Consider the following 21,916-nt stretch of genomic DNA (forward strand, 5'->3'; position numbering starts at 1 on the left):
CATGTGGTTAAAGTGCACATTGTCAAATTTTAATAAAGGCCATTTTTGTACATTTTAGTTTCACCATGTAGTGTTTATATGCAGTGTTTATACATAGTCCCCACACATTTGCACCATAATGTTTGGGACACAGCAATGTCATGTAAATGAAAGTAGTCATGTTTACTATTTTGTTGCATATCCTTTGCATGCAATGACTGCTTGAAGTCTGTGATTCATGGATATCGCCAGTTGCTGGGTGTCTTCTCCGATGTTGCTCTGCCAGCCATCTTTAGCTTATGCTTGTTTTGGGGGCTAGTTTTCAGTTTTCTCTTCAGCATATAAAAGGCATGCTCGGGTTCAGATCAGGTGATTGACTTGGCCACTCAAGAATTGACCATTTTTTAGCTTTGAAAAACTCCTTTGTTGCTTTAGCAGTATGTTTGGGATCATTGTCTTGCTGTGGAATGAACCGCCGGCCAATGTGTTTTGAGGCATTTGATTGAACTTGAGCAGATCGGATGTGTCTATATACTTCAGAATTAATTATGCTACTACCATCAGCAGTTGTATCATCAATGAAGATAAGTGAGCCAGTACCTTCAGCAGCCATACATGCCCAGACCATAACACCCCCACCACCGTGTGTCACAGATGAGGTGATATGATTTGGATCTTGGGCAGTTCCTTTTCTCCTCCATACTTTGGTCTTGCCATCACTCTGATATGTTAATCTTCGTCTCATCTGTCCACGACCTTTTTGCAGAACTGTGGTTGCTCTTTTAAGTGCTTCTTGGCAAACTGTAACCTGACCATCCTATTTTTGCAGCTAACCAGTGGTTTGCAGTGTAGCCTCTGTATTTCTGTTCATGAAGTCTTCTGCGGACAGTAGTCATTGATTCCTAAGAGTGTTTCTGATCTGTCGGACAGGTGTTTGGGTTTTTTTCTTTATTATAGAGAGAATTCTTCTTTCATCAACTGCGGAGGTCTTCCTTGACCTGCCGGTCCCTTTGCGATTAGTAAGCTCACCAGTGCTCTCTTTCTTCTTAATTATGTTCCACACAGTTGATTTTGGTAAGCCTAAGGTTTGGCTGATGTCTCTGACAGTTTTATTCTTGTTTCTCAGTCTCATAATGGCTTCTTTGACTTTCATTGGCAAAACTTTGGTCCTCATGTTGATAAACAGCAATAAAAGTTTCCAAAGGTGATGGAAAGACTAGGTGCTGTGAGCTCTCTTATACCAGCATTAAGGAGGCAATTAAACACACCTGAGCAATTAAAAACATCTGTGAAGCCATGTGTCCCAAATATTATGGTGCCCTGAAACGGGGGGGTTGTAATTTCTACATGGTGAAACCAAAATGTATAAAAATACCTTTTAATAAAATCCGACAATGTGCATTTTAACCACGTGATTTTTTTCTATTACAAATCTCAAATTGTGGAGTACAGAGGCAAATAAATAAATGATAGGTCCTTTTCCCAACCATTATGGAGGGCATTGTAGTATCTTTAAAGAAAAACCCCTTCATCTCTCATGTGATATTGTTCTAAACTTTCTAAAGAGTGAATGCATTATTAGCATTGACATTTCAAAGCAACATTTGGCATGTTTTCAGACTTTGATTTGCATCTATAAGCACATAATTGTATGCTCATTTCACAAACATCATGCCCCAGTAGTCGCACTTTAGAGCACTAAGCATTTCTTTAATGCAAATTATATCAAATATTTTAAAAGGTTAGCATTATAGAAGCAGCGACATGTAATTTTTAGGCACTCTGCTAAATGGTTACATTCTAAAACTGTAGCTAGTTCTGACAGCACATCCCATGCTCTGCATATTTTCAAGTCTCTATTCAGAACTGATTTTACTGCCACCTTTACTAAAACTGTCAAAATGCATCACATTGATCACTGAGTATGGGGGATGCTTGTTCAATTGGAGCTTTCACGATTGACACAGATAGATTTTTAAAACTTATACATATGCGTGAAAGGCTGTGAAGTTGGGGTACGGGTGAAAATGTTTTGTTGTGTCGTTCTGTTCTGCCTATTTGTTTTGCTGCCTATTTGAACAACACAATATAACAGTCTGAACACAATAATCTTTTAACAGTCCTAATGCAATGGGATAATGGATGGAACAAATCATGCATTGGTTGACTGTGTGGCAGTATGCATTTCACATTATAACTTCATATCATATATGACAAATGGTGCATGGCTGACAGCTTCATAGGGTTAAAGGTCAGGCTACAAGGTGTCTGCGGATGGTGAGCTGCCCTCAGTTGTACTTTATTTCTGACTAGGCAATAGGGGCACAGGTTGCTACTCAGACATTTAATCATTGGGAGGTTAGAGTAAATCTATACATAACTAAAGCTCTGATCTTGTAATCTTCCGGTTGTGCAGTCATTCTATTTGCGCTAAAACGTTACATGATAGCGCTACGATTTTTCGCCAGCTTACTCACCGTTCCCCTGCACTGTGATTGCGCCAAATTTTGTTCCGATCGGTGGTCCAATGTAAACTTTAGTGAGGTTTAAAAATCTTAAAAACCGCACATGCGCAGATCGATCTCCTCTCCTGCATGGATTGGTCTTTTCTCCTGTCACTCCGTGGGATGGTCCGCCCCTTCCTGCGCCATCGCGTCTTTACTGGAGCGGTGGATGGCTGGCGGAGGTTTCCAACCGGACACAATTTTCAGAGGGACTGGAAATGGCCCGGCCGTCACGTGAAATGTCGCCAAACGGAAAATCTGATCTCGGCGGAGGAGAACGACCAGCGACCGCTGAGTCCGCTCCAGCCCCTTCCCCTCTGGTCCCCATCACTGGCTCCTGCCCCCCCCCCCTTGATACCCCCCACAACCCCCGTATTTTTCTCCAGCTCTCCCCCCCCTCCCCCACACCCTCCCCCCCCCACACACCCCTCCCCCCCACACACACCCCCCCCCCCCACACACCCCCCACACAACCTCTCCCATACACAGCCCCCTTTCCCCCCCCCCACACGCTTCCCGCCCACAATCCCCCCCCCCCCCCCCCCCCCCCCCCCCCCCCCCCCCTCCTCCTTACTTAATATCTGGGTGTTAATTTTGTTCTGTAACCCATATTTTTGGGTGGTGATTTGTAGGACGAGTTTCCATAACCTGAACGGCTGCAATGTGGGCATTGTCTGCAGCTCTCTGCTCAACATCAGGGCTTGGCTTTACTCTGTGTTTGAAAAATAATTTAAGAGAAAAAAACAATCTTCCATTGACTTTTCTCTGTGACATTGCTTTTTTGAATCAACTCATTTGTTTAACTTGCAAAGATTTAATCAGATATGCTTTTTTTCCCTTCAGAAGCCCAGAGTTGAAAGCTACCTTGTAACAGTTACTCTGTAAATGTTTATCCAGCTATGCTTTCTTTGTCTGCTTGTAATTCAATGTCTGGCTGTAACTGAGTGAAGGTTAAACACCTCCCACTAAACCAAAATTCTTGATATTGTACTTCGACATGGCAAATAAGATTTAAGTTTAAAAAAAAGAGCCTATCACAATCTATGTGCAATATAAAATCTAACAAGGTTGTGTTTTGGCTGCAGTTTCAGTGCACATACTTGCCATAAATAGCCAATGACCTTGTACCACTCTAATCCCGTCCTTGACCATCTGCGGCTTCTGTACAATACACACAAGGTTTTCCTTTCAGGCTCATTTATCTAAAAAATAACTGCATGGGAGCTGGGTCATATCCAATTGAGAGGAGCAAGTAGCCCAGTAGTTAAGTCTCAAACTAAAAATATGTGAGCTGCTGCAAAATAACAAACATGCCAGTGTTAAGTCAGTGTTGTGTATAAATGTTCATGAATAAAAACTAATACACATGTAAATAAGCAAAATTTTAATTTAAAAAAAGGTAGATTAAAGTTTAAAAAATGTTCCATAAAATAGATCTTTTAAAGAGACTATTAACTGGAACTACAAAGTCTAAACAGTGAAGAACAGGCAAAGCACCCTTTAAAAAGGCAGAAAAATAACCTTTCATTTATAGCTGTTATAATTTGGGATGCATTACTTAATAGGGTGGAAATAGGTTCCATGGTAACTTTCCAGTCACAATTAGATATACAGTTAAGCAAAATGTTTTACTGGGGTGCAGAAAAAGAACAAGGGATGAAAGTAATTGGATAAGAGCTAGTATGAGCAAAATGGCCCAAATGTCTTCATCTTAAATTCTTTGTTTTCATCATCCTATGCATTGTCTTTCAGTATGCCGAAAAGCACTTTGCAAACTGCTGTCACTGTTGCAATGCAGAACATGCTGCAGCTAATCTGTACATGGCAACATCCCTCATTAAACCATAATAAAACAAATATACCGATTAAATCCTTCACTGAGGAATTGATATTATTCTTCAAGAATTTGAAGGCTGATGGGATATGGTTTAGTATATCACCTGAAGGACAGCACCAATGCAGTGGAAGACTCTTGTCAGTGTACCACCCAGATATTTTGTGATTGGGTGTCCCTGGACTTAAATCTCCAGCCTTCCAGCTTAGAGATGAGTGTACCACCACCAAGCTAAGGCCAGATTTATATTTAGTTATAATATCATTATCTTTAGACTAATTCAGTGCAATTCCTTTAAGAGAAGGATTCACAACTGTACATATTTAGTCACCATCAAATATACCACTCTCATATTCTCTAGCCTCTCCGGCATAAAACCATGATGATAACAAATTTAAAACACAATTATTCGTATTTCTAGTAACTGCTCTGCTGGTGAATTCACACACTGTGCCTGGGGTTTGAATTTAAAATTTTGGGTGGGTACCGAGCAGGTGGATGTCGGATACCTGGAATATAGATATAAACTATATAACCCCTGCTGACATCGGTAGTTACAGTGCCCTCCATAATGTTTGGGACAAAGACCCATCGTTTCTTTATTTGCCTCTGTACTCCACAATTTGAGATTTGTAATAGAAAAAAATCACATGGAGTTAAAGTGCACATTGTCATTTCATTAAAGGATATTTTTATACCTTTTAGTTTCACCATGTATAAATTACAGCTGTGTTTATACATAGTATCCCCATTTCAGGGCACCATAATGTTTGGGACACATGGCTTCACAGGTGTTTGTAATTGCTCAGGTGTGTTTAATTGCTTCCTTCATGCAGGTCTAAGAGAGCTCTCAGCAATGTCTTTCCTCCAGTCTTTCCATCACATTTGGAAACTTTTATTGCTGTTTATCAACATGAGGACCAAAGTTGTGCCAATGGAAGTCAAATAAGCCATTATGAGACTGAGAAACAAGAATAAAACTGTTATAGAGACATCAGCCAAACTGTAAGCTTCCCAAAATCAACTGTTTGGAACATCATTAAGAAGAGAGTTCTGGAGAGTTTACTAATTGGACTGGCAGGCCAAGGAAGGCTTACACAGCTGATGACAAAATAATTATTTTTATAATAAAGAAAAATCCCCAAACACCTGACCGACAGATCAGAAATACTCTTCAGCATTCAGCTGTGGATTTGTCAATTACCACTGTCCGCAGAAGACTTCATGCGCAGAAATACAGAGGCTACACTGCCAAGATGCAAACCACTGGTTAGCCACAAAAATAGGATGGCCAGGTTACAGTTTGCCAAGAAGTACTTAGAAGACCCTTCAACCACAGTTCTGGAAAAAGGTCTTGTGGACAGATGAGATGAAGATTAACTTGTATCAGAGGGATGGCAAGACCGAAGTATGGAGGAGAGAAGGAACTGCCCAAGATCCAAAGCATACCACCTCATCTGTGAAACAGGGTGGTGGGGGTGTTCTCACCTGGGCATGTATGGCTGCTGAAGGTACTGGCTCACTTATCTTCATTGATGGTACAACTGCTGATGGTAGAACCATAATGAATTCTGAAGTGTATAGACACATTTTCAAGTTCAGTTCAGTTTTATTTGTCATATGTAGGTTAACACAGGGTCAATGGTACAATGAAATGTGTTTGACAAGACAATGGGTCACCTCAGCAATGATATCACAAGGATAGAAATAAGATAAAATAAGATAAGATAAAAATGACATTGGTAGGTAAAAGACAATAATAAATAAAATAATCAACATATATGATGTGTTTATAAGTTCAGGGGCCTGATGGCCTGATGGTAAAAACTGTTCTTAAGTCTGGTGGTATGTGCAGCCATTCTCCTGTATCGTCTGCCTGTCGGTAACAAGGAGGACAGTCTGCGTGCTGGGTGGCTGTGGTCCTTGATGATGCTCTGTGCCTTCCGCAGGCATCACCTGTGAAAAATGTCCTGAATGGCCGGGAGACAGTTGCCAGTGATGTGCTGTGCCGCCTTCACCACTCTCTGTAGTGATTTGCGGCTGTGGGCAGAACAGTTCCCGTACCAGACTGTGATGCAGCCCGTCAGCAGACTCTCGATGGTGCATCTGCAGAAGTTTGTGAGGATACCAAACTTCCTCACTCTTCTCAGGAAAAAGACCCGCTGGCGGGCTTTCTTTGTTATTGTGTCTGTGTGCAGTGTCCAAGAGAGGTCCCCAATGATGTGCACACCGAGGAACTTGAAGCTGCTGACCCTTTCAACTTCAGCATCACTGATGTGGATGGGGAGGTGTCCACTCCACTGCTGTCTCCTGTAGTCCACGATCATCTCTTTAGTTTTGCTGACATTGAGAGAAAGGTTATTTTCCTGGCACCAGCTGTTTAGTTCCTTTACCTCCTCTCTATAGGCCATCTCATTGTTGTCTGTGATGAGGCCCAGGATGGTCGTGTCGTTGGCAAACTTTAGGATGATGTTCGAGCTGTGCTTAGCAGTACAGTCGTGCGTGAACAGGGAGTACAGGAGAGGACTGAGCACACAGCCCTGTGGTGTGCCTGTGTTGAGGATCAGTGAGGAAGAGGTGTGGCTGCCAATTCTCACCACCTGGGGCCTGCCAGTCAGGAAGTCGAATATCCAGCCTAACTAATTCAAACTAATGCCTCAAAACGCATTGGCCGGCAGTTCATTCTACAACAAGATAATGATCCCAAACATACTGCTAATGCAACAAAGGAGTTTTTCAAAGCTAAAATATGGTCAATTATTGTGGCCAAGTCAATCACACGATCTGAACCCAATTGAGCATGCCTTTTATATGCTGAAGAGAAAACTGAAGCAGATTAGCTCCCAAAACAAACATAAGATAAAGATGGCTGCAATACAGGCCTGGCAGAGGATCACCAGAGAAGACACCCAGCAAATGGTGATGTCCATCAATCGCAGACTTCAAGCAGTCATTGCATGCAAAGGATATGCAACAAAATAGTAAACATGACTACTTTCATTTACATTAAATTGCTGTGTCCCAAACAATATAATGCCTTGAAATAGAGGGAACTATGTATAAACACTGCTGTCATTTCTACATGGTGAAACCAAAATGTATAACAATGGCCTTTATTAAAATTTGACAATGTGCACTTTAACCACGTGATTTTTTTTCTATTACAAATCTCAAATTGTTGAGTACAGAGGCAAATAAATAATGATGGGTCTTTGTCCCAAACATTATGGAGGGCACTGTATATGGAGCTATCTGTCATTCTTAGGAAGAGTAGAGGAAGAGTTGCTGTAGCAGGGAAAACAAAGCTTCCAAAATCTTTTCTTCTGTTTTTTTTCTATGGAATATGCTTTTCTGACTTCACTCAGCTTGGTAGGGAAATAAAGAGAACCCCCATGCCCTGAATGAGCCGGAGTGATGACTTCAGTTGACTATCAGTGATGAAATTGGGACAGAACAGGCAAAAGTTAATAATGACTTTATAGCTTGTATGGCAAATTAGGTTAAAAATCATTATGCTGAGAATTGGACAGGTTTCTAGCATGTAAGTAACCTGGGCGAATTTCAATGGCCATTTGTCTGAGTCTGCAAAGAGGGTTAGAATTGCCCTATCCATACTTTGGAGGATATTGGCCATGGAATTCATAATGCCAGTGTGCTTGTCATCTCCTGATTATGATTACTATGATGGTGCATGTTTTAGTGAAGGTTAAAGTTGTCGACCTTTCACAACAATATGGGAACTCCACTCACTCCAGCTGCAGACTGTTATATATTTTTATGGGTAAAGATGCATTTAACAGTGCAAATAGATGTCTGTATTGGTCTTCATTTTTAATAAAGTCTGTTTTTATGTCGACAGATGTATTGCTCGCAGATAAAATGAATGTGGTATGAAAATCTAGCGTTATCATTTTTAATTCTTATTTTGAGAATGAGTAATGATTTTGTTACATTCTAAGCAATTTTTGAGAATTGAGTAATGATTTTGTTACATTCTAAGCAAAACACTGATGAAACTGTGAATGTAACCTCCTCATGGGATGTCCACTTTAATGTTCCTTATATTAAATTCTTCTATATTTTCCTTACACCTCGGAGCATTCAATGAATACTTGGATTTGCAACTGTAATCATGTAATTGCAACCTTCAGTCATTTGCTTCATGTAATTCCATCTCAACTTGGCCTGGGACAGGTGATGAATAATGTTTAAGGAACGATCTTCCTTGTGGCGTCTTCTTTAGTTCATATCTGAGACATCGAATGACACCATTAATTGCATCAACACATACTTTCCAGTCTTTGCCATCCTCAGCCAGGTCAAAACCTGCAAAGTAATCTGCTAGAAATTCTGTGGAAAAATGGAAGGCAGTCAAAATTAAATTTTTACCTGATAAATGACTTTTCAGATTTGTTTTTAAAAGGCTTTACTTTTCAAAGGCATCTTAAAATAATTAAATAAATATATATAAATCCTCTGAGAACGGTGTTTATGGGGAGGTTTGTGGAAATCATAGTAAACCCATGCAAAATGCCAAAACATCTGGATAAGACTTTTGAGTAAAAATGGAAGGAAAAACAGATGTCAGAAATCTGGAATAAAATAAAAAACTCCTGGCACCATAGAGTGGTTTGATTAATTAATACCTGGAGGAACACAATAGGTTAATACTTTTGGTGTAATTGCTTGTCAGATTGAGCATGCTTGAGCTGGAGTCATGTTTTGCAGAACTGATGGGGGTAACTTAGTTTATTTTGTAAATCCAGTTGTTTAATGTTTTTGGAGGGAAATGTGCCAGGCCTATATATCAAAGGAATGTTATCCTGCCATTGTGTAAGGATAGCAAGCGAACAAAGTGCTCTTGTGTCAATCATGAACATTCACCCTGTCTAACATCTGGGGACTGATGCCAAGGTTAGGAGACTATTCCACAGACTAATCATGTACCACCCTGTTATGGGTATTAATATCAATTAACATTCTTCCACCACCTCAACAGATCCACTACCGTTTGGGATGCAATATTTTGGATGGGAATGCTTTTAGGAGTCCTCGGAACTGTTTTCAGGGAAAACACTGGCACAATAAACTTGTCCATTTTCTCTTGGTTAATATATCAGTGTGCCTATTTATCAAACAGGACATGAGAAGCACTGAGGGTAACTCAAGCACAGAATGTACTCTGGGTGGGGGTGCAATCACCTGTGATTACTGCAGAATGCAGATGTAGGACTGGGGTTGCAGCATGCGCTAAACAAAGAAACACCTTACAGTTCATTCATCGTACAAAGACTGTGGTGGTAACTAATTCCCCAGAGTAATGTCCTTTCATTGTCAGAGGGAGGGAGGGAGAGAGAGAGGGAGTGAGCGCATGGAAAAGGGCCCTTTGCAGAGCTGCTAAGTTTTGTCAGAGCATTTCAGTTTTCTAGTACCTGAAAATCAGTATTTTGCTGAGGAAATCAGTGTTTTTACGCAGTGCCTCTTGGCAAAACATTTTTTTTTTTGATGTTAAGTCATACCCATGTAAGAGTACAAGAATGCATAACTTGTTTATTGTGTATTCATAATAGTTTATTGTGTATTGTGTCATAGCTGCTTTCTTGCATCTCTCTCTCTCTCTCTCTCTCTTTCTGTTGGCTGCAGCCATCGTCTGCTTCAGTAAGGGAAGCTGGTCGGTGATTGGTCACAATGCCCCTCGGAGACTGCGTCTTATTGGCCACCGAGTGACGAGTGCATTATGTGACTGGATACAATGCCCTTGGAGACAGCGGTTGATTGGACAAGAATTTTAAGGGAAGCTAGTCGGTGATTGGAACCCCCATAGAGACAGCGGTTGATTGGCCGCCAAATAATCGGGCACAAAAAATTGACAAATAGGAAAACAAAAAAACAGGAATTCCGTTATTAAATCAGAAGAATATCATGCCTGATCTGCAGTTCCTTCCTATTGAACAAGAACCCTGGCCCGAAACAACTCCTAATCCATTCCTTCACAGATGCCGCCTAGCCCGCTGAGTTCCTCCAGCACTCTGTGTATTTTATTTTGAAATTGAAGATAGACATACGTTTCCGTGCTGTAATTGTTATATGTTATATGTTATAAAGCTGGAGCAACACAGCGGGACAGGCAGTGACTCTTCTTCAGACTGAACTGATCTCTCGGCGGTGAGAGTACTTGTGATTGGCTGAAGAAGGGTCTCGACCCGAAACGTCACCCACTCCCTCTCCCCAGAGCCGCCGCCCATCCCAGTGAGCCACCCCAGCCCCCCGTGTCCACCTTCAACTCCAGAGCCAAACAAAAAACAGAGTGCTGGAGGAACTCAGCAGGCTAGGCGGCACCCGCGGAGGGAATGGACCAGGAGCAGCCCTGAGCCAGGGCTCCCCCTGCCCCCCCCAACAGGAAGGAACAGCAGATACAGCCGTCCCTACTAAACGCCAAATGATTCCGGGAATGCCGAGGCAAGAGAGGGAGCGAGAGAGACGAGATGGGGAGCGGGAGAGAAAGCGCACGAGAGAGAGAGGGAGGAAGAGAGCGAAAGACAGAGACACAGTGAGAGAGAGCGAGGGAGGAAGAGGAGAGAGGGGAGAGAGAGAGAGAGAGAGAGAGCGAGAGCGAGAGAACACGAGACAGAAAGACCCCCACCCAAGCACTGCGGCAGACCAACGCCCACAAAAACAATCACCCAGATCTTGAAACCCAAAACACCAATAGATTTAATCTGTTACAATTCCCAGAGGTACAACATGATGCCCCCCACTTCCCTGCATTTTCCAAGCAGCAAGATCCTAAGTCAACCCCACCGGGCCACCACCCCTCCAATGGCGAGTGGCATGGCAACAAAGCAGGAAGTCGGGCCGATCCCGGCCACTCCCACCTGCCCGCTGCACCTCGTTGTTACGATTATCTATGGTTGATTTTGCGTTGTTAAATACGGACTTTAAAAATATCCGTATTTAACGCAAAACCGTACATCCGTATTCTTATTGCATTTCCGTACAAAATACGGGAAATTCGTACTACTTGGCAGCTCTTCCTTTTGCTCACTGAGTCCATGCTGATACTCAACCATCCACCTCGCTTATCTGACATTAATCACATTTTTATCTTCCTCTGTCCCAAATTCAGAGATTGGCCAATCATTGTGAGTAGCAAAACACACCAGTCAATACCCAATTAAAGTAAGACCAAGGTAAAATTGAGGTTTGGTTTAACATATACATGATAACATTCCCACATACAAGGACCAAGCCACCATAATTTCCATCGCACAGCACAGCCACCTTGCTGCCATGTGTGCCCCTGTCCCACTTAGGAAACCTGAACGGAAACCTCTGGAGACTTTGCGCCCCAAGGTTTCCGTGCAGTTCCCGGAGGTTGCAGGTGATTGCAGGTAGTGGAAGCAGGTAGGGAGACTGACAAAAACCTCCGGTAACCGCACGGAAACTTTGGGTGGGGCGCAAAGTCTCCAGAGGTTTCCGTTCAGGTTTCCTAAATGGGACAGGGGCATTAGCTTTCAGTTAATGATCTTCACCCAAATGTCCCCAATCAATATCCATGGGGTACTATTGATTAGAAACTCAAACGAATCAGGAAAACAAATGCCATAAATATTTTGTAGAATGTCAGAAACTGGATATTCTACAACCTCCTGACTTCTCATCCATTACAGCTGATAAACACATTTCAGGAATGTGATGGAATAGTTTCCACTTGCTGAAATAGGTATAGTTAAGGGCCTGTCCCACTTACGTGTCCTTGGCACGCCAATTACGCGACCTTGTGGTCGCGTTGAGCCGAGACTGTCCCGCGAAGGCTGGGCGCGATTACATGCATACGCACAGCCGTCTGGAGCGCGTGACGCCATTTGAAGATGGACACAAAGCAGGAGTAACTCAGCGGGACCGGCAGCATCTCTGGAGAGAAGGAATGGATGATGTTTCAGGTTGAGACTCTTCTTCAGTCTGAAAAGGGTCTTGACCCGAAACGTCACCCATTGCTTCTCTCCAGAGATGCTGCCGGTCCCGCTGAGTTACTCCTGCATTTTGTGTCTATCTTCAATTTTCTTGGCCCCGCTCTGGGAGTAGGAGTGGGGGCGGATCCAGACCTCTACGTCCGTGAGCCCCAGGCCAAGTTCGATGATCGTTGGCGCACAAAGATTTCATTCACTACAAACATTTCGGAGCCCCACGCGATGTCGCGCACAACTACATACCCCTCCGCGCTTCTAAGTGGGACTGGCCCCGCGCGGCCATACGATGCCCGTGCGCCTCAACGCGACCATGAGGTCACGTAATTTGCGTGCCAAGGACACGTAAGTGGGACAGGCCCTTTACAGTGCTCAAGAAGGTCAATATCGCACAGTGTAAAGAGGCTTCCTTTAACCATATCCTTCACAATATTAAACATTGCAAAAGATTTGTGTAGTTGAGAACTACAGTTGGCATTATAATTATTGAACCAGCCTGGAAGGCTCTTTGAAAATTCCCTGGTTTATTTCATATAATTCATTTAAACCATAATGAATAAACTTTATATGAATATCACTATACTGTATTAATTTTATACACAATAATCCAAATTATCCCCAATTTAAAAAGCTGCGCTGAACTGGATATCAAAATTGGTCAAGTGTAGCTCACCTCTAACAGCATTTATCTTATTACAGTCTAGAGGAGCTTTTCCCTTCCGAATTGCTCCGTACACGTTACTCCTGAGAAGAATGCTGTCTGGGAAGAGATGTCTGATGAGGAAACGAGCTGCCAATTCAGGTCGTGTCCTCTGCTTGGCAAGATGGATCACAGAGGCTGGCAACTCCACTTTCCGGTCAGATCTACCGAGGCACTCTAGTATGAAAAGGTAGATTACATGTCATCAATCAAATTGTGAACACGAAAGGGAAATATTGAACGTGAAACATTCCCCAATAACATTTTCTACACACAATAAGGAAATAATTGAATTGTATTGTTGATTCATTGTTCTATTTTAATTGACATATACCACCGAACTTGATTATTTTGGTCATCTTATATGGCTGGATTATTTTAAAGATAAATCTGAAATAATCCATCAGAAATCTTCTTTTGTATGGATGATTGAGAACTACAAATATAAGATCAGTTTACCAGTTTAAAGCATTTTTGGAATGTTACCCTCAAATTTATACAGAGGGCATTGCGTTTCTATGTGGTCCATATGTGACTACATGTCCATGGATGATGGTGTTTATACGTGCTATCAGGATATTAGTACAGCAATTACATAGTGATAACAACACAGAAATGTGTCTTTAGGACTGATGTCTATGCTGGTATTCATGGTCCAGTGTTTATATCCAACTTTCTTCATTTCCCGTATCAATATATCCTATTTCTTTCACCCTCATGGGACTGTGTCAGTGTTAGCTCCAGGTGCCAGATGTCCATGTTATTCTGGCAAGGCTTCCTCATTTATAGATTTACAGGCAGATTAATTATGAAAATGTAAAAGTACTATCAAGAAACAATAATAATCAAGAATCAATAATAACAATATTTCTTGCAAGGATAATCTGGCATTCCTTCATCAAAAATGATTTCGGTTAGTTAAGGAGAATATCTATTAGATAAATCTGATGTTACTTTGAGGCATTATCTCTATACTTATAAAACTATGATCTTGGATGTGTATTTATTTGTGTGTAATCACATCTTCGCGAAAAAATGACACGGTAACGGTAAAGTTTTTACATATTCAGGTAGAGATTTTTCCCGTGGAGTCCAAAATCGCCTTATCTGAAAATTTAAGGCTCTATTTTTCGAGTTATTACTGAAAATGTTCAAAAATCTGACAGAGCTTTCAATTTAAAAACGATTGTCCTTCGCTGATCACATTACAATGGCTCTGCTCAGCGCGCCGTCTTGCTCGTGCTGCGAGTGACGTCACCCCACCACCCCGACCACCCCCGACCACTACCTCCCCCCCCCCCCCCCCCCGTTATTCAAAAGACGACGCAGAAAGAGCAAGTTGGGCCCTGGACTGAAGCCGCCGAACTCGCAGTCCGTTGGTTTACGCCCACTCCCCGGCCGCCCACCCCCCGCTTGCCAGCCGGCCTGCTGGCCACACCGCTCCCCCCCCCCCCCCCCCCCCCCCCTCCCCCCCACCCCCTGGCCTCTCCTCTCTCCCGCTCCTCACCCCCTGGCCTCTCCTCTCTCCACCCCCCCTCTATCCCCATCTCTCTGCCCCTCTCTCTGTCTCTGCCCCTCTGTCTCTACCCCTGTCTCTCTGCCACTGCCCCTCTCTCTCTCTGTCTCTACCCCCCTTCCTCTCCCTCTCTAGATGCGCCTGCGAGTTGGGGGCTATGTGTGAGTGGATAGGGCGGGGATGTGGTAAAAGTAGCGAATGAATAATATTAATACAATATCAAGGGGTGTGGTTAGTGTGTGTGTGGGTGGGGGGTGGTTAGTGTGTGTGACGAATGTTCAATATAATCACCAAAAGCACATCTATTGCTAGAGACATTGTGTCCTTAATATTTCTTTGTGGTTTGCTTTGTCTAATGTACCAGTAATTCAGTTGCATTTCAAGGCATTTGTTCAGCAATATATGTATATTTTCAGGTTGAACTTATTTTCTCACCACTTTTTTAATTTCTTTTTCCTGATGTCATACATTTATTGACCTGACATTCTCACCATGAGAACCTTGTTGATAATGCTTGTCAGTTTTCTCACAACACTTGAGTATTCAAAGCAAGCAATGTCACTGGTGGGAATAGATCATATTACATGCATTGAGTGTTTGACGATCAAGTATAGCTATCTTGATTAAAAACAAAGTAGATTCTCATCAGCTCTACCTCAGGGAATACGTGTGGATCACTGCATTGGAAATTTTCAAAATATTTCCTGCAATGGAAAGATTGCAACATCAATTGCAAGGTTCACAGAATAGTGATGGTAGGTTTCCCCATGCATATCTACGTTCATTGTTAGTTTCATCACATTGTTCCTATTGAAGTGTTGAAGTTCTTGTAGTTAACGATATTTAGCTTGGTTTATGCACTCTCTCAATCTAACACGTACATAAGGCTGTTGTTCGACTTCAGCCTGTTGTTAAATACCATCTTCCCTACAAAGTTATCACCAAGCTCTGGGAACTGAGCCCCCAGTTATCCCTATGTAATTGGATCCTTGGCTACAATTAATATGATTGGCAACAACTCTTCCTCCTCGATCATATCAGCACAAGCGCAACTCTATACCCGTGACGGTGTAGCCAGACGTGGCTCCAATGCCACCTTTCCATTCGTGACGTGTAGGAAAGAACTGCAGATGCTGGTTTAAATCAAAGGTAGACATAAAATGCTGGAGTCACTCAGCAGGTCAGGCAGCATCTCTGGAGAGAAGGAATGGGTGATGTTTCGAGTCGAGACCCTTCTTCAGACAGGTTCTTTAAATTCATGACCATACCACCATTATTGAAAGACAATAAGACAATAGGTGCAGGAGTAGGCCATTTGGCCCTTCAAGCCAGCACCACCATTCAATGTGATCATGGCTGATCATCCCCAATCAGGCCCCTGTTCCTGCCTTCTCCCCATATCCCCTGACTCCACTATTTTTAGGAGCCCTATCTAGCTCTCTCTTGGAAGCATCCAGAGAACTTGCCACCACCGCCCTCGGAATAATTGGTAATGATGAGCCAGATTACAGGAAGGAGATTGAAAATTTTGATTGGATGGTGCCAAAACACCGCTCTTGCTCTCAATGTTAGCAAGACGAAGAAGCCGATTGTCAACTTGAGGAGGGGAAAGCTGAGGATCCACAAATCAGTCATCATCGACGGGATGGTGGTGGAGAGAGTGAACATCTACAAGTTACTGGGCATGCATATTTCTAAAGATCTGTCTTAGGCTCAGCATATCATCACAAAGAAAACTCAGTTTAGCAGATTGAGGACATTTGGTATGTTGACGGATACTCTATTGAATTTCTACAGGTATACGGTAGAGAGCATGCTGATTGGGTGCATCACAGCCTGGTTTGGCAACTTGAAAGTCCAGGAATGAAGACTACAGATGGTGATAAATACTGCCAGGTCATCACAGCTACTGACCTCCCCACCATCAATGGGATCTATAGGAGATGCAACCTAGAAAGACAGCAAGTAATATGAAAGACCCACACCACCTTGGCCCACCCTCATTTCACTTCTACCTTCGGGAAGAAAACACAAGAGCCCGAAAACTGTGACCACTGTTCCAGAACAGCTTCTTCCCAGTAACCATCAGGTTCTTGAATACTACACAACATTAACCTAAGCAACTATAATCTTCTATGGACTGTGTCTTTGGTTGCACTATGAACTTTGGATTTTTTTTTTGCACTATTATGGTTACTTAGTGGATGAGAATGTACAAAGCATGATTTGTAAGTTTGTAGATGACACAAAAGTGGGTAGTATCTTAGATAGTGAAGATGGTTATCAAAAATTACAGCAGGCTCTTGATCAGCTGGGTTAGTGTTTGAGGAATGTCTAGAGGAGCTTAATGCAAATAAGTGTGAGGAGTTGCATTTTGGGAAGTGAAACTAGGGCGGGACCAAAGATCCTATAGAGGAGCTATAGGATCTTTGCTTCACAGTGAACAGTACGGCCCTGTGGAGTGTTGTAGCACAGGGGGATCTAGTAGTATAGATATATAGTAAATTACAATTACAACACAAAGTACTTGTGCTATAACACCAGGATACATGCTCAACCAAGAAAACCCAAAGCCCAAAGCACTATCCAAACCGATTACACAGACTTATGCAAAGGACAATAATTAACTCCATATGCAATAATAAGAGACCAACAAGCACACCAAAACTAATCGTGTAGATGCAAGTCGAGACCCGAAACATCACCTATTCCTTTTCTCCAGAGATGCTGTCTGACACATTGAGCTACTCTAGCTTTTTGTGTCTATTTTCATTTTATACCAGCATCTACAGTTCCTTCCTACACATTTCATCTGACAGGAGGCTGCCAAGCAGATCTATGAATTGCTGCACTTTGCAGAAGCTTGCAATAGAGACAAAACCCTGTGCCTGTTGTACCACTTCTGGGGCCGAAGGTGATCTAAAAGTAAAGTGCTAATATGATTGCTCTAAGTTTTCAAAATATGGAAAGGAAATGAAGTTTCTGACACCACTGACAAAAAGTGGAAGTCACAATAATTTTCCATTTGTCTATCAAAACATCACAAGGCAGTAGACAAGAACGTTACATTTGTGATTGAGCAGGGGCAGATTACAAAAGGTTTTGTCAAATAAGTATATTATGATAAATGTCATAGGAGAAAATAGAGAACAGCCAAGGAGATGGTTAGAGCTTAAGACCTGGGAAGCAAGATTGTCAAAGGTGCAGCATTTAAGTTCAGGGAGGAACAAGATACAGGGTTACAAATGTCAGCAAGTGCAGGAGTGATAAATGAATTGTACAAGGTAGGATACAGGCAGCACAGTGTAGGATAACATCAAATTTACAGGGTGTACAAATGAGGGTGTCCATCCAGGTGTTGAAAAGGTCAAATATAACAAAGGCATAGATAAAAGTATCAGCAGAAGAACAGCTCATGTGTTGTTCTGGAAACATGAATTATGTCAGGTAAGTCATTGTTTAAGTTATGCTACCTGCACTGTGTGTTGAGACCCATATGTACAGAATGACCCATCAGGTAAATTACCAGAGGCCCTGTTGAATCATTACATTCTTAAATTGAAGGGTATTATGTGGGAAAAAGGGCCAAGGAGGTATTTTAAGGTAATACACAGAGCAGCTGTGATAAAACAATATTCATGATGGGCTGCCTTATTTGATTGAAACACTTACACACTACAAGCATCTGCATTATCAACTTGAATCTTTTTCCAAAGTGACCTGTTACTAAATGAGTTATTCATCTGATTTGGTGCAAGCATCAAGGACATTTTAGACTGTTCTTATTTTTTTAATCCTGAAACCTTTGAACTACTTCCAAACTATTTTTTTCATGATGGCGATAAACAGATGCAGCATAGAACTTAAAACAGATTCACTGCTGCAAAGTCCTTGAATGGAATGATAGTAACTCTCGAAGTACTGGTTTATGGCAAAAAATAAATGGTGTTGTATTATTCTTCTGCAAGAATAAAACTTTTTTGCTTTCAGTCACCATTGGTGTTTTATTTCCATTATGAGAGGGTTTATTACTGGAGTAAGGGAGTATTATTGCAAGTGTGTATGGCCTTGGCGAGACTGCATTTTGTAGTATTGCGTGTAGCTTTCGACTTCTTTTAGCTAAGAAGGGATGCACTTGCCACAGCAACGATTCAGGTCTGTCCATCACAGGTTTTCCTTTCCAAAGAAAGGTACACCTCCAGCTACTTCCCTCACCTGACATTGTCACAGGCACTTTATCTCATGTGGGCCCCTTGTACGCAGACGACTATTGTAGTTCTTCGTTCTGGTTGAACATCATTTCTCCTCCATCTATCAACCGGTCATTCTTTCCCCTCAGTACGGAATGCATTCCCAGTGATTGAATTGACATCCAAAAGTGAAGTGATGGATGTTGCACCAATCTTTTTAATTTCACTTCTAAATGAACACTGGATATTAATTACTGACCTACATAAAGGTGATGACGGCATACTCGGGATGACCTCTGGTCCACATTGGAGCACATTACACAAGCATATCACGGCTGATTTCCAATGTAACATTGAGAAGCATTAAGTGCTTCATAATCCTGTTGTGGACTTTGCATATGATCCACCAAAAACCAACAGAGTCAGATGGACCTGGGTAATCATTGAATATATGTGTTACCTCAGTAGCCACACCTATCAAAGTGAGGTTTAGGATCCTGTGGGTAAGTGCTTACATTGTGAAACTGCTCTGACACAATTGCACTGATTGCAACCAACCAGATGCTGAGACATTCAAGATTAAAGATTCAAGATACATTTAATTGTCACATGTGCCAGATGGCACAGTGAAATGAAATTCCCATACAGCCATACAATAAAAATAAAGGACACAACACACTATAGAATTTAACATAAAACATCCCCACACAGCAGAATCAAAGTTTCCCACTGTGTGGGATGGCACCAAAGTCAGTCTCTTCCTCCACTGTTCCTCGTGGTCAGGGCCTCCCCAAGCCCTCTGCAGTTGCAGCTACGGGCGGCCCGATGTCCAGGACCGCTCGCCGGGGTGATACAAGTCCGACGTCAGGGCTGCGGGACGTCCACGGCGTGTTCCTCGGAGTGGTCAGGGCGCCGGGTGGAGACTGCTGCCCTCTGCAAGCCCTCAGCGCAGTTCTCCGCAGAGCTACGGGCGGCCCGAACGCTCCGGAGCTCCAAACGGACCCAGCTCGCCGGCTCCGGGTGATACAGTGTCCGAGCGTCAGGGCTGGTCCCCGGCAGGAAAGGCCGTCCTCAGCTGGTACCCGCTGCCTATTTCCCTCCCCCACATAGAAAAGTGGGAAAAGTTTCCCCCTTACCCTGCTAAAGAAAGACTTTGGACTAAAAACTGAAAATTTAAAAAAAAGATAGAAATGACAGACAGGCTGTAGGCAGAGGCTGCTGCCAGTGCATGGGCCTATAATACAGACATTATCTAAGGATTAGAGACCTGGGTAGTGTTTGACAATCAGGCATCCACACTAAAATTAACAAAAACAGAAATGAAGCATTGCGTGTGAAACCAGATTCCTACATGCCCAAGAAAGATCTACAGCCCAAGATTGCCCTTGATCAGAGGTCCTGTAATGGCCAGAAAATACACTGCAAAAACACAAAGATAATGTTATCATTAAAGGTCCAGTCCCACTTACGTGTCCTTAGCACGCAAATTACGCGACCTCGTGGTCGCGTTGAGCCGGGACGGTCCCGCGAAGGTCGGGCGCGATTACATGCGTACGCACATCCGTCTGGAGCGCGTGACGTCCATTGAAGATGGACGCAAAGCCGGAGTAACTCAGCGGGACCGGCAGCATCTCTGGAGCGAAGCAATGGATGACGTTTCGTGTCGAGACTCTTCTTCAGTCTGAAAAGAAGGGTCTTGACCCAAAACGTCACCCATTGCTTCTCCCCAGAGATGCTGCCGGTACCGCTGAGTTACTTCTGCATTTTGTGTCTATCTTCAATTTTCTTGGCCCCGCTCTGGGAGTAGAAGTGGGGGTGGATCCGGATCTGCAACGGCCGTGAGCCCCAGGCTGAGTTTGACGATCGTTTGCCAGCTTCTGCTGTTGTTGTAGGTGATACGTTGCGTCGCGCCAAGGTCTTGGGCTTGTCCCACTTTGTGCGTCAGTTCCGTGACAGGCCGTTGGCGCGCGAAGATTTTGTTCACTACAAAAATTTCGGAGTCCCGCACGATGTCGCGCACAACTACATAACCCTCCGCGCTTCTAAGTGGGACCGGCCCCGCGCGACCATACTATACCCGTGCACCTCAACGCGACCACGCGTAATTAGCGTGCCAAGGACACATAAGTGGGACAGGCCCTTAACTGGATGGACAAAGCCATCAGTCAACATCCATGGATTTACAATCTCCACCTAGTAGTGTCATAGAGTCATATAGCATGGAAACAAGCCCTTTAGCCCAATTCATGCATGCTGACAAAGATGATCCATCTAAGCTTGTACATTTGCCTGCATTTGTCCCATATCTCTCTAACATTTCCTTTCCGTGTAATTGTCCAAGTGCCTTTTTAAATGTTTTTGAATGCCTCAACTATCTTTTCTGGCAGCTCATTCCACACACTCATCTGTTGTCAGTTTCAAGGAGATAATACTATCAGATTCAGATTCAATTTTAATTTTAATTGTCATTGTACAGTACAGAGACAACGAAATGAAAATACTCAAAACCGAAGAGAGTTTGTGGTTTCAGAGTTAGGATCCTGATTCATCTCAGTACTGTATGTAAATCAGTGGCAGTGGTCAATTGGAGAGATCACTGCTCCTGACCCTCTGTACTTGAACAGAAATATTTCATGCAAACTGCTGAATTATCTTTCAGCCCCAATTGCACTTAAAAAAAATTACATGACCATAAAAGGTCTATTTTAAGTTACTAGTATATTGAATTTGAACAAGATGAAAAGAAATATGGCTAACCACAAAGGATCTTGTCTGGCTTGCGGATAAATGTGCTCATGAAATTGTGCACCACACTTTATATTGATTTTTACTTTTCTCGGGTCAGGCACACAGCCAAAACTCAAAGCAAGGCAATACAAATACTGAAGATCAGATCAATAATTAAAATACATGCACACTTTTAATATAAAACTAACAATTATGTGTCACAATTAAGTGTCACAAAATTCTTTAAAATACCTTGTATAGTTGCTTTTCTAATGTAGGAAATATGCCAGTCAATTTTACGATTAAATCTTGTCAATATTAATACGCTTGGCTAGCACAGTGGTGCGGTAGTTAATAATACTGCATCATTGTTCCTGGGATCAATCCAGACCTTACATGCTTGCTATGTGGGTTTCTGCTGGGCGCCCCAGTTTGTTCCTACATCCCAAAGATGTGCCAGGTAGTTAACAAGCCACTGTAACTAAGTGACTCTCATAAT

At 42.7% G+C, this 21,916-nt stretch overlaps 1 protein-coding gene across 1 annotated transcript in view; it reads right to left on the reverse strand.

Moving 5' to 3' along the window:
• Positions 1 to 7,414: 7,414 nt before the first annotated feature.
• The window catches only part of LOC129702872 (uncharacterized), a 104,301-nt gene continuing 89,799 nt past the window's right edge, over positions 7,415 to 21,916 (reverse strand). Inside the window, exons 11-12 of the mRNA XM_055644930.1 lie at positions 12,958 to 13,161; positions 7,415 to 8,667 (exon numbers count right to left, since the gene is read on the reverse strand). Of these exons, the coding sequence (XP_055500905.1) occupies positions 8,465 to 8,667; positions 12,958 to 13,161 (407 nt within the window). The 3' untranslated portion in view covers positions 7,415 to 8,464. The remainder of the gene's footprint in view (positions 8,668 to 12,957; positions 13,162 to 21,916) is intronic.

This window comes from Leucoraja erinacea, chromosome 13 (assembly GCF_028641065.1).
Source record: "Leucoraja erinacea ecotype New England chromosome 13, Leri_hhj_1, whole genome shotgun sequence".
In the NCBI taxonomy this organism is placed as follows: Eukaryota; Metazoa; Chordata; class Chondrichthyes; order Rajiformes; family Rajidae; genus Leucoraja; species Leucoraja erinaceus.